We start from the raw sequence: 11,570 nt of genomic DNA on the forward strand, positions 1-11,570 counted from the left end.
TATCTCTGCAGGCATCAAGTTGAAGGCAGCTCTCGAGGTAATTTTCCACATTAAGGCTTTCTACAGGGTCTGGATTAGTGCTACCAGTTGAACTTCATTTAATATTTAATTTTTAATTTTAAATTAACTTATTTGTAAAAATTCTGCCCACATTTTTTCTATTTATTTCCATATAACTAAATTACATTTCTTAATGTCACCAAAGGACAAGGCAAAAAAAGAAAAAAAAAAATGGGGGGGGGGTATGGCACAGAACTGAAGTTTTATCACAGAAATGGAGGTAACAGAAACCAATACCAAACCGAACCACTATGATTTAATTGGTCCATTAACACAGTATCTTGGGAAAGCTGAGTAACAAATTACATGTTTTTCTAGTAGAAGGGAAATACTTGACAATACTCATGTGACAGGGCAGGAATATAGTAGTGGAGGCTTAATGTTTCTTTTCCCATAACCTACAATTTCTACAGAAAGCACTCACTGTACTTTGGGATATTCTGCTTAGCAGCTCAATTAAACATGCCCTGTCACAGATGATCTCATCTTAAACCATGTAAGCAACTGTGCTCTCAACACACAGCAAAATTCCTACTTGAATGAAAGAAGGCACAGGGAATCTCCCTTCATCTCTATGCACTAGATAAGCACTTGTAAGGATTAGAGCTAAAATTGACCTTGAAGGACCTGACCAGCAAGGGAGCAGTGAGCTAAAGGCAGGTTTCTATGTACGTGTCTTGTCAATCAGGTGGACTTCAAATACAAAAGGAAGTCATAAGAAACAGGGAAGCAGCAGAAGACGTGTATATTTATATACTGTTAGCCTCAGGAGCTAACAGAAGTAAAAGAAAAAAAATGTCAAAAGATAAGCTAGCTCTGATAATCACATTTAAATCTCATTTTTTATTGCAGCTAAGGAAGCACTCGAGAGGGGTCAACAACATTTGCAGTAATTAACAGCACAAATTACATCAGAAGAGATCTTAATCATATCCTTAAATCATCTAAATCTCCTAACAGTTTCTTAGAACTACTTTTAGGAATGAAAAGAAGCCCTTCTGTGGAATTTATGACACAAGTTTTCCACTTGCAGAACTGAAGCAGACATCCAATAGCTCACATGGGATTTTACAGCTACCCTTGAAGGATGTCATGAGCAGATGTTCTAAGTGATGCACCTGGCACAGCAGCACATTTGTCAAGGCAACTATCTGCAGGCAGAGCAAGTCAGTAGGACTTGTTGACTTCAAGTACTCTTTCTACTGCTCAGAATACACACACAGCAGATTACTGCACAATTCTGCATTTCTCTAGGGATTGAGATGCAGGCTGCTCAGAAGCTTTCTAACATCCAGCTTCTCCCAAAAACCCCTGGAGCACTTTGTGCTGGGCTTTTACGTACCATAACTAACAGACCAGGAACAGAGTTGGGAAAAAGTGGGGAAAAATAAAGTGAAAACTAAGACTGAACATGAAAACTGTGACTGAACATTAAGAATAGTAAGTTTTCTTATTAATGTACAGGATATGGCTCAACAGAAATTCACACAAAGCCTCAATTAGTTAACTTGCAACTTTATTTCGGTGTAAGTCATTGGTATAAAGTTTAATATCTAATCATACAGATACTGATGATATTCAGGGAAGCTTATTTTGTCCTTTTAGTGTCTTTTGCCACTTGGTCCTCAGGCATGTTTCAAGAGGACTAACACTATATGTGTACCGTAAACTTCTATACAAAAGCACTTCAAGTCTGTTTTGTTTTTCTGAGTAGGATGCCCAAAACATGCATATTATAGACAATATATTGGTCAAAGAAATGTTTCCCCTCTTTAAACTAAGGCAGTTAAAACCCCAGGAATATTCATTGAGTAATTTGGAAGAGTAAAAAGGCTTCCTTAGTGCTCATTTATTCTTTGAGCAAGTAAGACACACTCTCTTGGAATTACCAGATTTGATTGCTGTCTGCGCTGAAAAGACAAAGATTGTCAAAGACAGCAATTAATTATGTACATTTCATAATGCCACTAACTCATCCACTTCAGAATAAGAACTCGTCAACGTTAAGAACTGTGTAAACCCACATGCAAAAACTGCCATAGAATTTTTAAAATAGAACCAAATTGGCAAGTTTTAGGAAGGGATATTTCAATGTTTAAAAACAAAGTCTATTAAAATGAGCACTTCAAGTAACTTAAATATCTTTAGCAAACATGTCCAGCAAGAGACTCTCCATAAAAGAAATTGTTCTTAGAACAAAAAGCTAACAAATGGCTATTTAGCCACTAATTTTTCAACACAGTGGTGGGTCTGTGTGAAACAATTTATAATCTAAATAAAGCGAGTCCATTACAATGTTAAAAAACATACATTAAGCAGGACTGATTAACTATTGCATTTCTGTATTTACAAAAGTGCTTAGCATAACAAAATTACCTAAAAAAATATAAACTTTACCAATATCATTTGGTTCTATGTGTGCTCCTAGACCTGCACTTGGAAAAAATAGTATTTACACTGTTAGATTTAGACAAGTTTCTATAATTTTTAAAGAAATTTAACAAAACTCCCCCCACAAATGGACCCATATCTAAGTCAATGAATTTCATCTGGCTTGTAACAGAGCAGGAGCAAATCCTTGAGTGCTGAGCAGTACAAACAATTCTAGCCATTACCTGTGGCATTAGACCCCAGAACTGGCTGCCGACAAATTGGGCAAGTGGAGTTTTCAGAAAGCCAGCGATCAATACAATGAATATGAAACTCATGCGTACAAGGTAACTGCCTTAGTTTGTTCCCTGTTGCATATTCATTAATGCAAACACTGCATGTTTTACTCCATTCATTTTCAGTGTGAACATCCCCATAGTTCCGTGTAGAAAGATTGTCAATCTGCTCTTTGGTTAAACCTCTTAAGCGATCATCATCATCATCATCTTCATTCAGCAGGAAGAAGTGGGCAAGTCGAAGGATGGGCAGTGTTCCATTCTCCACTAAGTTGTTTGCATCTTGAGACTGCCTGCTATCTTGGCTCTCATGACTGCGCCCAGAGTGTTGCCTACCACCCCTCTGTCCGTTTCTTTCAGTGCTGCCATCTACTGCATGTCCATTTCTAGACAAAACCCCGCTTGGATCACTGCTGTTTGCTGAACTTGAGTTATTCCGTGCATCTGCTGAGCGATGACCGACGCTTTGCACTTCTGAATTAGATTCAGTTTCCATTAAAGAACTCAGTTCTCCAAAGCCTGTCATTATCTGTCTAAGGATTGATCGAAGAGCCACTGAGGAAGGTTCCCCAAGCCCAGTTTCTGAAATCCGACGAAGAGGTATCCGTATAGTGCTAATGTAGGTCCGAATACCAGCACGTTCTGATCGGGATATCGTGCGCCGAAATCCCCCACTGTCACTTTCAAAGGTGACGGTGTTTTCTGACATTCCTACTCTAGAACGAGTTCTACTGGCAATGCTGTCCCGGTCCCTGTTTTCTCCAGGACGAATTCTTCTCACCTGAAGATCTAGTGTAATTGTGGGGTGCCTTCTGACAGCAGCTACTGGCCTACTAGATTCTTCCTCTTCCAAAGTTATTCCTAAGGATGGGGCTACGCTGGAAAGCTGGGGAGCCTGAGTGTTACCTCTTGCTTGCTCTTCAGTAGGCTCTGGAGAAGCCTGAGCTGTTTGTCTCCTAGTTCTACTGACCTGCTGTGCATTTCTATCCTGCCTCTGATCACGTTCCTCAGAATGAGCAGCATCACCTTGCCTTTGCAACGGGGAGCGGCTTCGACTACTTAAGGTAGACCTCAGCCGCAAAATTTCTAGTCTTTGGTTTGTATTCATCCGGACATTAGTTCTAGCTCTACCCCTTCTGACTCTTGCAGAAGTACCTCTTTCTGGCATTTCTCTTGGTTCACCAGCAGCCACAGAATTATTTCGCATAGTATTATTTGTCTGGCCTGTCGTCTCCCTCGTTCTACTCCTGAGCCTTCCCGAGACGGCATGAGAGACTATTTCCGACCTTAATGCCATGGCATGTCTTAAAAGCCTGGTCCTCGCAGCTTCGTTGTTTGCCTCCCTTGCAGCCATGCTCCTTGTCCGTGGGGCTACTGAACTGGCAACTAGTTGACGTCTTCTTTCTACGTACAGTCTGGTAGCATCTATATCAACATACTCCTCACCAGATGTTTCAGAACTGTTATGGTCGTGATTTATATTGATTTCCAGACTAAAGCGAAACTCCCCACTGTTTGGATTCGTTCGACTCACAGCTCTCCAGGTCTGGTTCCCACTCTGCCCACTGCGAGTGGCATTTCCTGTGCGACGAAATGTGTTAAGCCATTCAAGCAAAGAGTCGCCGTTGGAGTTTTCCCCGAGAACTTCAGAATCTGAGAGAAACAAAGAATTGCAAACATTCATACAAATGCATGCTCTGCATACTACAATGCACTCCAAATCCTCTTCACTTGCTGGGCTCTGACTTCAGACATAAGACAGTAGCAGGGCACCTACCTTGCTATGTTAATCTACAAAAATATGCTCTATGTAAAAATGTCAGCAAAACTTACCAGCTCGACCTACAATTTCTGTCTCACCAGCCGACTCACAGAGAAATTAATATGCCCAGATAGCCTCCTGAGATCTGGGTGGTGCAAAGATAGTTGTATTTGTCCAATACCTGCCCCTTGCTGAAGCTACCAGTTTGGGAATATTTTAACAACTCATTTTGATACAGCAGGAAAAAGAAAAATAAGTCTTGTCTTCTTCTGGAAAACATTTTTAAAAATTGTTTCCTATGAACAGTAGAATAAATGATCACAGAATCATTAAGGTTGGAAGGGACCTCTGAAGATAATCTAGTTCAACTCCCCTGCCAAGGCAGAGTCACCTAGAGCAGTTTACACAGGAATGTGTCTGGGTGGGATGCATGGATTGAACAGATTTTTTCCTTTTGTACAAATATACTCTTTTTCCTAATGACAATACCCACAGCTCCATTTTCAAACCTCCTCCAACTACATGCTCAGAAACAGATAAAAGTGTTGTGCTTAGGGATAACTATGTGTATAAAGCAGGTCAATTGTCATGATCACAGTGAAAGTTTTCCCTTGAAGGGGTCAGATTAAGTTCTCCCTATTCCATCATCTCTTTATGTCCAGGAAACCTCCAAGAACTTTGGTATCTTCATTTCTGAGATGCCAATTCCTCTCCCAAATTTGACTAGAATTGGCCAAATAAGTAAGCAAATATTTCTGGGCTATTGAAAACAGGTCATAAAACACAAGCTTCACTTGACTATAACAAATACAACAAAAGTGGCAAAACAGTGGACAGATTAACTGTTTTCCACTTAATTTCTTTTCCAACTGCTCTAATAGATGACAAAAACCTCTATGAACTGAAAAAAAATTAGTATTTTTTGTGCTATCACATTCACTAACAAAGGAAAATTAGGGAAAAAGAAGCAAGTAATTTGTGATTAACATAAACGAATTTTCATCAAGTATTTCAAGTTTGGTTTTGTATCCTAAGGAAATCTCCCTTACTTTTAAACAATCCCCAAAGACACATTGAAAAAAAAAGCAAGAGAAATGAGTCTCTCTTAAATATGTTTACAGAACTGTATTTATGCACCACATACCATGTGTCTACATATATGAATGAAGAATATTTACCTCCAACAGTTCTACCGTCACCTCCTCTGTTATCCAGATCAGATTGTGATGTCAGACGTTCCTTAGCCCCCTCCAAACGTTGCTGCAACTCTTCTGCTGTTATTTCTCCTGAATTAATTTACATTTTGATAACATTGTTAGATAAGACACTATTACTGCCTCTACACAGCCATGCAGAAATAACATTTTCTATCTTGAATGAAAATCTTCAAGACAGATAAAACTAATGAAACCAGAAAGAAAACAGCACTAATGTGAGATTATAATGCAATTATCAGAGGAAGTAGGTAGTGGAGTGGAAGAAAAAGATGCTGAACATGCCGAGAATAGGCCAGCTTCCAAGAACAATTCAGAGGGCCCAAAATTACCACAAATCAACTTATCAAGATATAATTGCCACAAATCAAGATATACTTGAATGTACCAAACGTTAATTATCTGGGTTTGGACATTCAAATGCAGCATCTTTGTATACAGGTAACATATACTTTTGTTTTGTACAGAGCTTTTTCTCCTTTCTACAAAGCCACAGAAGTCAGGTTGCTCGAGTCACAGTATCCCACGTGGCTGCTCAGCAGCAGGAGTGTTACTTCATCACACCTCTTCTACAGAAGGTATGCACATCTTACCGGGAGTGCCAAGCAGGTTTCGGTCCCTCATTAACCTGTAGTCCTCCTCGTTGAGCTCGTTAATGAACTGGTAATAGGCCTCCTCCCTGCTGAGGCGCTCCAGCTGCCGCTGTCTCTCACCTTCGCCATGGCTGCGCCCTCGTGAAGGCGCCTGCTCATTGCCATTTCCTGCACGGTGTCGGGAGCGATCCATAATGAAAATGCCAAGCTCTCCTGGACAAAACCAGAAGATTAGACTGCTCAGGAATTACACGAAGAATTTACTTAATTCGCAATAAAACGTTCCCAGCATTTTCAAATAAATTAGTTTATTAATAGCTAAAGATGATTAAGGTGAACCAAGCTCCATGTTATTTGCCAAGACAACAGCATAGTTTATTATTCAAATACATAAATACTTCTAGCTTGCTGAAAAACAGTTGCAAGCCCCCTTCCTCACTGAAATGGCATACTGGTTGGTATGGCAACTTGAAAATAAAAATGCAGTGACAGATTTTTTTTTAAGCTAAATAATGATATTCTGTAAAGTTAAAGGAATTAACATAAAATTTATGTCCTTTCTCTCAAGTAAAATAAAACAGCAGTAGGGAATATTTTAAAAGCTGAAGTATAATTAAAAACATGGCTCTCTGATTATTGGACTGCAATTACCCAGTGTAGACTTGTGACAACTCCAACAAAAGACTACGTTAGTATTTTCGTCGGTAATATCCCCCACATAGTATACAGCCTAGATTCATTTTTGGTGGAATGACTTTTCTGACATGTTACATTACTTCTATATTTTCCCTGCATTCTCTAATCTAAGGATTAGCTAGCAAATGGATATTCATCTCCAGAATATGGGTGTAAAAGGGATGGGCTGTACTTTTGCCACAGTACATCACTTACCAAATACTGAACCAGTGGGACCACACTGATAGAAGGCAAGAAAAAACCTTCCATTGTCAAAGAGGCACCATCACCATTGATTTCTGTGTCATTACCACCTCCCTCTGGTTAGGACTTAATCCGGGATGATTAGTGCTCAGACCACTCCTCAACTTTCCTATTTTCTAAAAGAAACCTGTTCTTCCACTCTCTGTTTGAAGGACTATAAAGTGCCCTTTCAATTGAGCTTCCTGTTTAACAAAAGGCATCTGTAACACCTGCTGAGGCAGACACCTGACAAAAGAGATCACTTCTCTAAGAGATCATCAGACTAAAAAGCCCCAGCCACACTACACCGTGCTGCGTGTATGTGGGAAAATGCCTTTCTTTACTGTTTGTTTGCTTTTTGTCAATTTACACACACAAAAAGTCACTTCAAGTTTAGATCATGGGGAAAACACAGGAAACAGCAATCTAAGCACACTCCTGATCAATAATTAGTCTTCACAGGACAGGGGAGGAGACAACAAACAGACCAAACCAACTAACTACTAGAAATACATCAAAAAAAAAAAAAAAAAGAGCAAATCTTTATCAATACTGCAAACAGATACAAAAAAATCAGAAAATGTATTTGTCAACAGCAGAAGCTGGCATACATTTAATATACCTTTCATCCGTTCTTTGTGGGATCCATTCTGATGTATCCTTGCTTTCATTATTTCCACACCTCATGTTACTTCCCCCCACCAGCCCCTGTCCCAGGTAACTGCACTTCTAAACACACTTCTTCCAAATCAATCATCCTCCTCCTGTGTCCAACACTACACTTTAATGCATTTAAAATCTCTCCCAGCTCTAACTTACTCAACTTAAAAGAAGTTAAATCTGAGTATCTTCCCTTCAAGACATTTTCCACTCCCATAATATTTTTTTTCTTTTTAACCTATGTTGCCCTCTTGGCTCAGTCTCACAAACTGTAGATAACTGCTGACTTCGAACTGCTGACAAGGGCTACGTTCAAATCAGGTCACTTCTCATATCACACTTCTAAACACAAATTTCCCATCCAGCTCTTCATCTAATTACCCCGGTTTCCTCATAAAAAAGGCAGTTCCCACCCAACCCCCAGCCAGCACTATCATTACCTTGGCAACACCCATCATGACTATTACCGTGAAAATCCCCAGTGCAGACTGCACTGAATACTGAAGTGTCTCTGTCCCAGGTGACTTAACACAGGTGCAGCGGGGAGGGGGGGAAAGAGGATTGATAAAATGAATTCAGCCCCATGTGAGGTTGTTATTTAGACAAATGCCTTAAGAAAACATGAGGCTGCTTGCCCGACAGTGACTATTCTAAGTTAACCGACTTCCCAGGTACATCACTGTATTACTGCACAGAAAAAAATGCGATATTCTTAAGATAAGAAATTCATCACATGTACTAGGCCACCTCAATCTAAACTGAAGGTGCTGTTCAAAAGAGAGGTTCTTTAGTTTTCAGTTATCCACAGAAAATCTGGAAATCTCTTTGATTTTGTGGGCAGTTAAGGGAAAAAAAAATACCCTTTTGTTGACAACTGTATGGTAGGATGATTAGTCACACTCCTTAAATGACTCACTTAGAAACAGAAAGAAGTGTGAAGTGCTCGGTTGTCCCATCTGTTTAACATAACTCCACGGATGACAACTACTATCCCTATTTATCAAATGCCAACAAAACTAAGTACTTTGGCACCTAAAATGTTTTAGAGTTGTGAAAGTTGAAGGGGCATTAACTGCATCAAAAATGAGGTACATTACATTAGAATATTTCAGAGTATTGAAAAGTTGAAGGGTATTAACTACCAAGATGAAAAAAACGGAAATCGAAATCCAGTTATGACTCAGATTACTCTTCTTTTGCAGAGAGATAGGGGTCACATGCCAACAGCTTACGTTTTCTAGCACTTTCAACCTAAGATTTACTCCTTTAGATCTTCATTCGTGATTACTCTGGCCTATTCTTAAAGGTTTATGGCTATTTTTCAATATATACCTTATGCTTCTAGGTTTCAGCCTGTTACACTAAAGTACTACCCCCGGTTCAATTAGGTACTCATTTTGTGCAAGACTACCACCTGATTGCAAAGCAACTACCGAGTTTAGCTGAGGAAGCCTCGCCGAGCCAGAGGGCTATTGAGCATTTCTGTCACATCGCAGCCTGCAGGCAGGATGATATCACCGATTTCAGGATTAAAAAAAAAAAAAAAAAAAAAAAAGCAACCCCGAAACCAAACCCAGAAACCCCCACGCACGAAGCCTGGGGAAAGAGAGGAAAAGGGAGAGTCAGAAGGTAATGAAAACACAGCCAGCCCCCGGGACACGCAGAGACCCAAGCCAGGGCCCTGAGAGTGGCCGCCCGCCCCGGGCGGGGAGCAGGGCCCGCAGACGCCAGCGTCGAGCCAGGCCCCCCCAGGACAGGGCAGAGCAGGGCGAGGCGAGGCGAGGCGACGCAAGGGTCGGGCCGCAACCCCGGGCCGTGGAGCCGCAACCCCGGGCCGTGGAGCCGCGAGGGCTCCGAGAGGGCTCCGAGAGCTCGGCGAGCCCTGGGGCCCGGTCCTGCCCCGCCCCCGCCCGTGGCCAGGGAGACGGGAGCGCCGTGACTGACGCGGCTCCCGCCCAATGCCCCTCGGGCCCGCGGCCGCCGGCCAATGGCGGCAGCGCCTGGCAGCCCGTGCCCTCCCGCCCCGCTCCCTCCGAGCTGCCCGGCCTGGCCCCGACACTGACCGCCCCAGCCGGACCCAGGCTCTCCGCCGCTGCCCGAGCCTACGGCTCCCCTGCCCGCAGCGGGCCGCGTCACCCGCTGCGGCAAACTGGGGAGGCGCCCATGCCGCCGCCTGCCCCGGTGGGGGGAAGCCTGCCGGGAGAGCAGCCGGCAAAACCCGAAAGCCCGTCCCTGCCTGCTGGCGGCAGCGGCGCGGACCGGCCGGCTCAGCCCCGCTCCTCGCCCCGTCCCTCCCGGCGGCAGCGGGAGCCGCCCCCGCCGGGACACCGACCCTGGCGTGCGAGCGGGGCACGCTCCACCTCCAATTGCGGTCCGGGTGCCGGCTCCAACACCGATTGCGGTCCGGGCGGCTGCCGGCGCCGCCGGCGCAGGTTCCGTGCGGGAGAGAGGAGGCGGCCCCTCCGCGAGCCCCGCCCCCTCGCGCGCACGCGCGTTTTGCCCGGTGTAATAACTTACATAAGGAATAAGATTGAGAACAGACACTTTTGCCTCTGCTCCATCCCTCCCAGGCTTCCTGCGGTTTTAAATGGGACGCTTTTCCTTCTCCCGTGACTTTGCCTCCCTTTCTTTCCTTTCTGTTTACGTTTCCTTCTGCAGGAATCTCGCACTGAACTTTTCCTAAACCGATAAAAAAAATAATTGCTCCGTGCCATCACCTGTCTCAAGCCGCGATTTTAGTGATTCCCATTTGCAGAGGCCTGGGTAGAAGTTCTCCCACGCGACATGCGGAACGTCACGAAGTTTTGGTGGTTCTAGTTGCAGACACAGTGAGGGCAGCCACAGACTTCGCCGTCCCGAGTTGCTTCTGCGGATTTGCCTCCACACATCTTGCACAGACTCTGTGAATCGGCAAAATGAGGGGATTTCGCCAGGAGGATGCTTCTACGTAAAACCTCCACCTCATCCCTCTCATGTCCAAACTGCTCTTGTGTTCAAACTGTTTTGTGGAAATAAACAAGAGTTTGGGTGTTTTCTCGGCAACTGGTCTCGATACAAAGGAACACCCTCGGTAATGAATGAAGTGCTAGGAAGGGCTCAGGGCCGCTGTCCAGGAAGATGCTTTCACAGCACACCCAGGATTTCTCTATTCTGCTTAAGGAAAAGAGTTTACACTAGTGTTATGTTCAAGTTTTTTGCTAGTTTACGTCCGTGTTCTGCCATTAGGTGTTTTCCACGAGACAAACTGACGTTTGGGACACATTCTTAACACCAAGTCCAGATCAGGTGCTACTCCTTGCTCACTGCATTCGGAAAATGGAAACTTCTTTGTTTTTCATGTGCCTTGCCACAGTATTAGTATTAGTATTCTATCATGATTTGCCTTGCCGAAGCAATTAAAATATGTTCTTCCTGAAAATCAATTTTACTTTCTTAATAGAAGTCAGAATATATCTATGTATATATCTATATCGATATCGATATTGATATCTATATTGATGTGGTTATGTTTTTAAAATCTTTTCTTCTTTCAGTCTACTTTTACTAATCATTGTTCCACAGTCAAACACAACGTCTTCTCTGGTATCAAGCCCACATACAGACTGTTCATCCGGAAGGAAGTTATGATTTAGATGGATGAATAAATGCATATTTCCATAACAAAACCTTACACTGAATTAGTTTATTTTCCACTGAC

The 11,570-nt window shown here is 42.8% G+C and overlaps 1 protein-coding gene across 2 annotated transcripts; it reads right to left on the reverse strand.

Annotated features, from left to right (window-relative positions):
- Positions 1 to 1,559: 1,559 nt before the first annotated feature.
- RNF6 (ring finger protein 6) lies at positions 1,560 to 10,281 on the reverse strand. 2 transcript variants are annotated; one of them, XM_066175905.1, is made up of 4 exons: positions 10,206 to 10,281; positions 6,296 to 6,508; positions 5,667 to 5,774; positions 1,560 to 4,379 (listed from the first exon to the last, which is right to left on the reverse strand). In XM_066175905.1, the coding sequence occupies exons 2-4, from the start codon at positions 6,486 to 6,488 to the stop codon at positions 2,665 to 2,667; spliced, it is 2,016 nt and encodes a 671-aa protein (XP_066032002.1). In that variant the 5' UTR covers positions 6,489 to 6,508; positions 10,206 to 10,281; the 3' UTR covers positions 1,560 to 2,664. The 2 variants fall into 2 exon arrangements, with proteins under 2 accessions (XP_066032002.1, XP_066032001.1); XM_066175904.1 differs by lacking the exon at positions 10,206 to 10,281 and adding an exon at positions 7,836 to 9,731.
- Between the last annotated feature and the right edge of the window lie 1,289 nt (positions 10,282 to 11,570).

The sequence above is a fragment of the Chamaea fasciata genome, unplaced genomic scaffold, assembly GCF_029207755.1.
Source record: "Chamaea fasciata isolate MVZ Bird 193981 ecotype frontalis unplaced genomic scaffold, bChaFas1.0.hap1 SCAF_2, whole genome shotgun sequence".
NCBI lineage: Eukaryota > Metazoa > Chordata > Aves > Passeriformes > Sylviidae > Chamaea > Chamaea fasciata.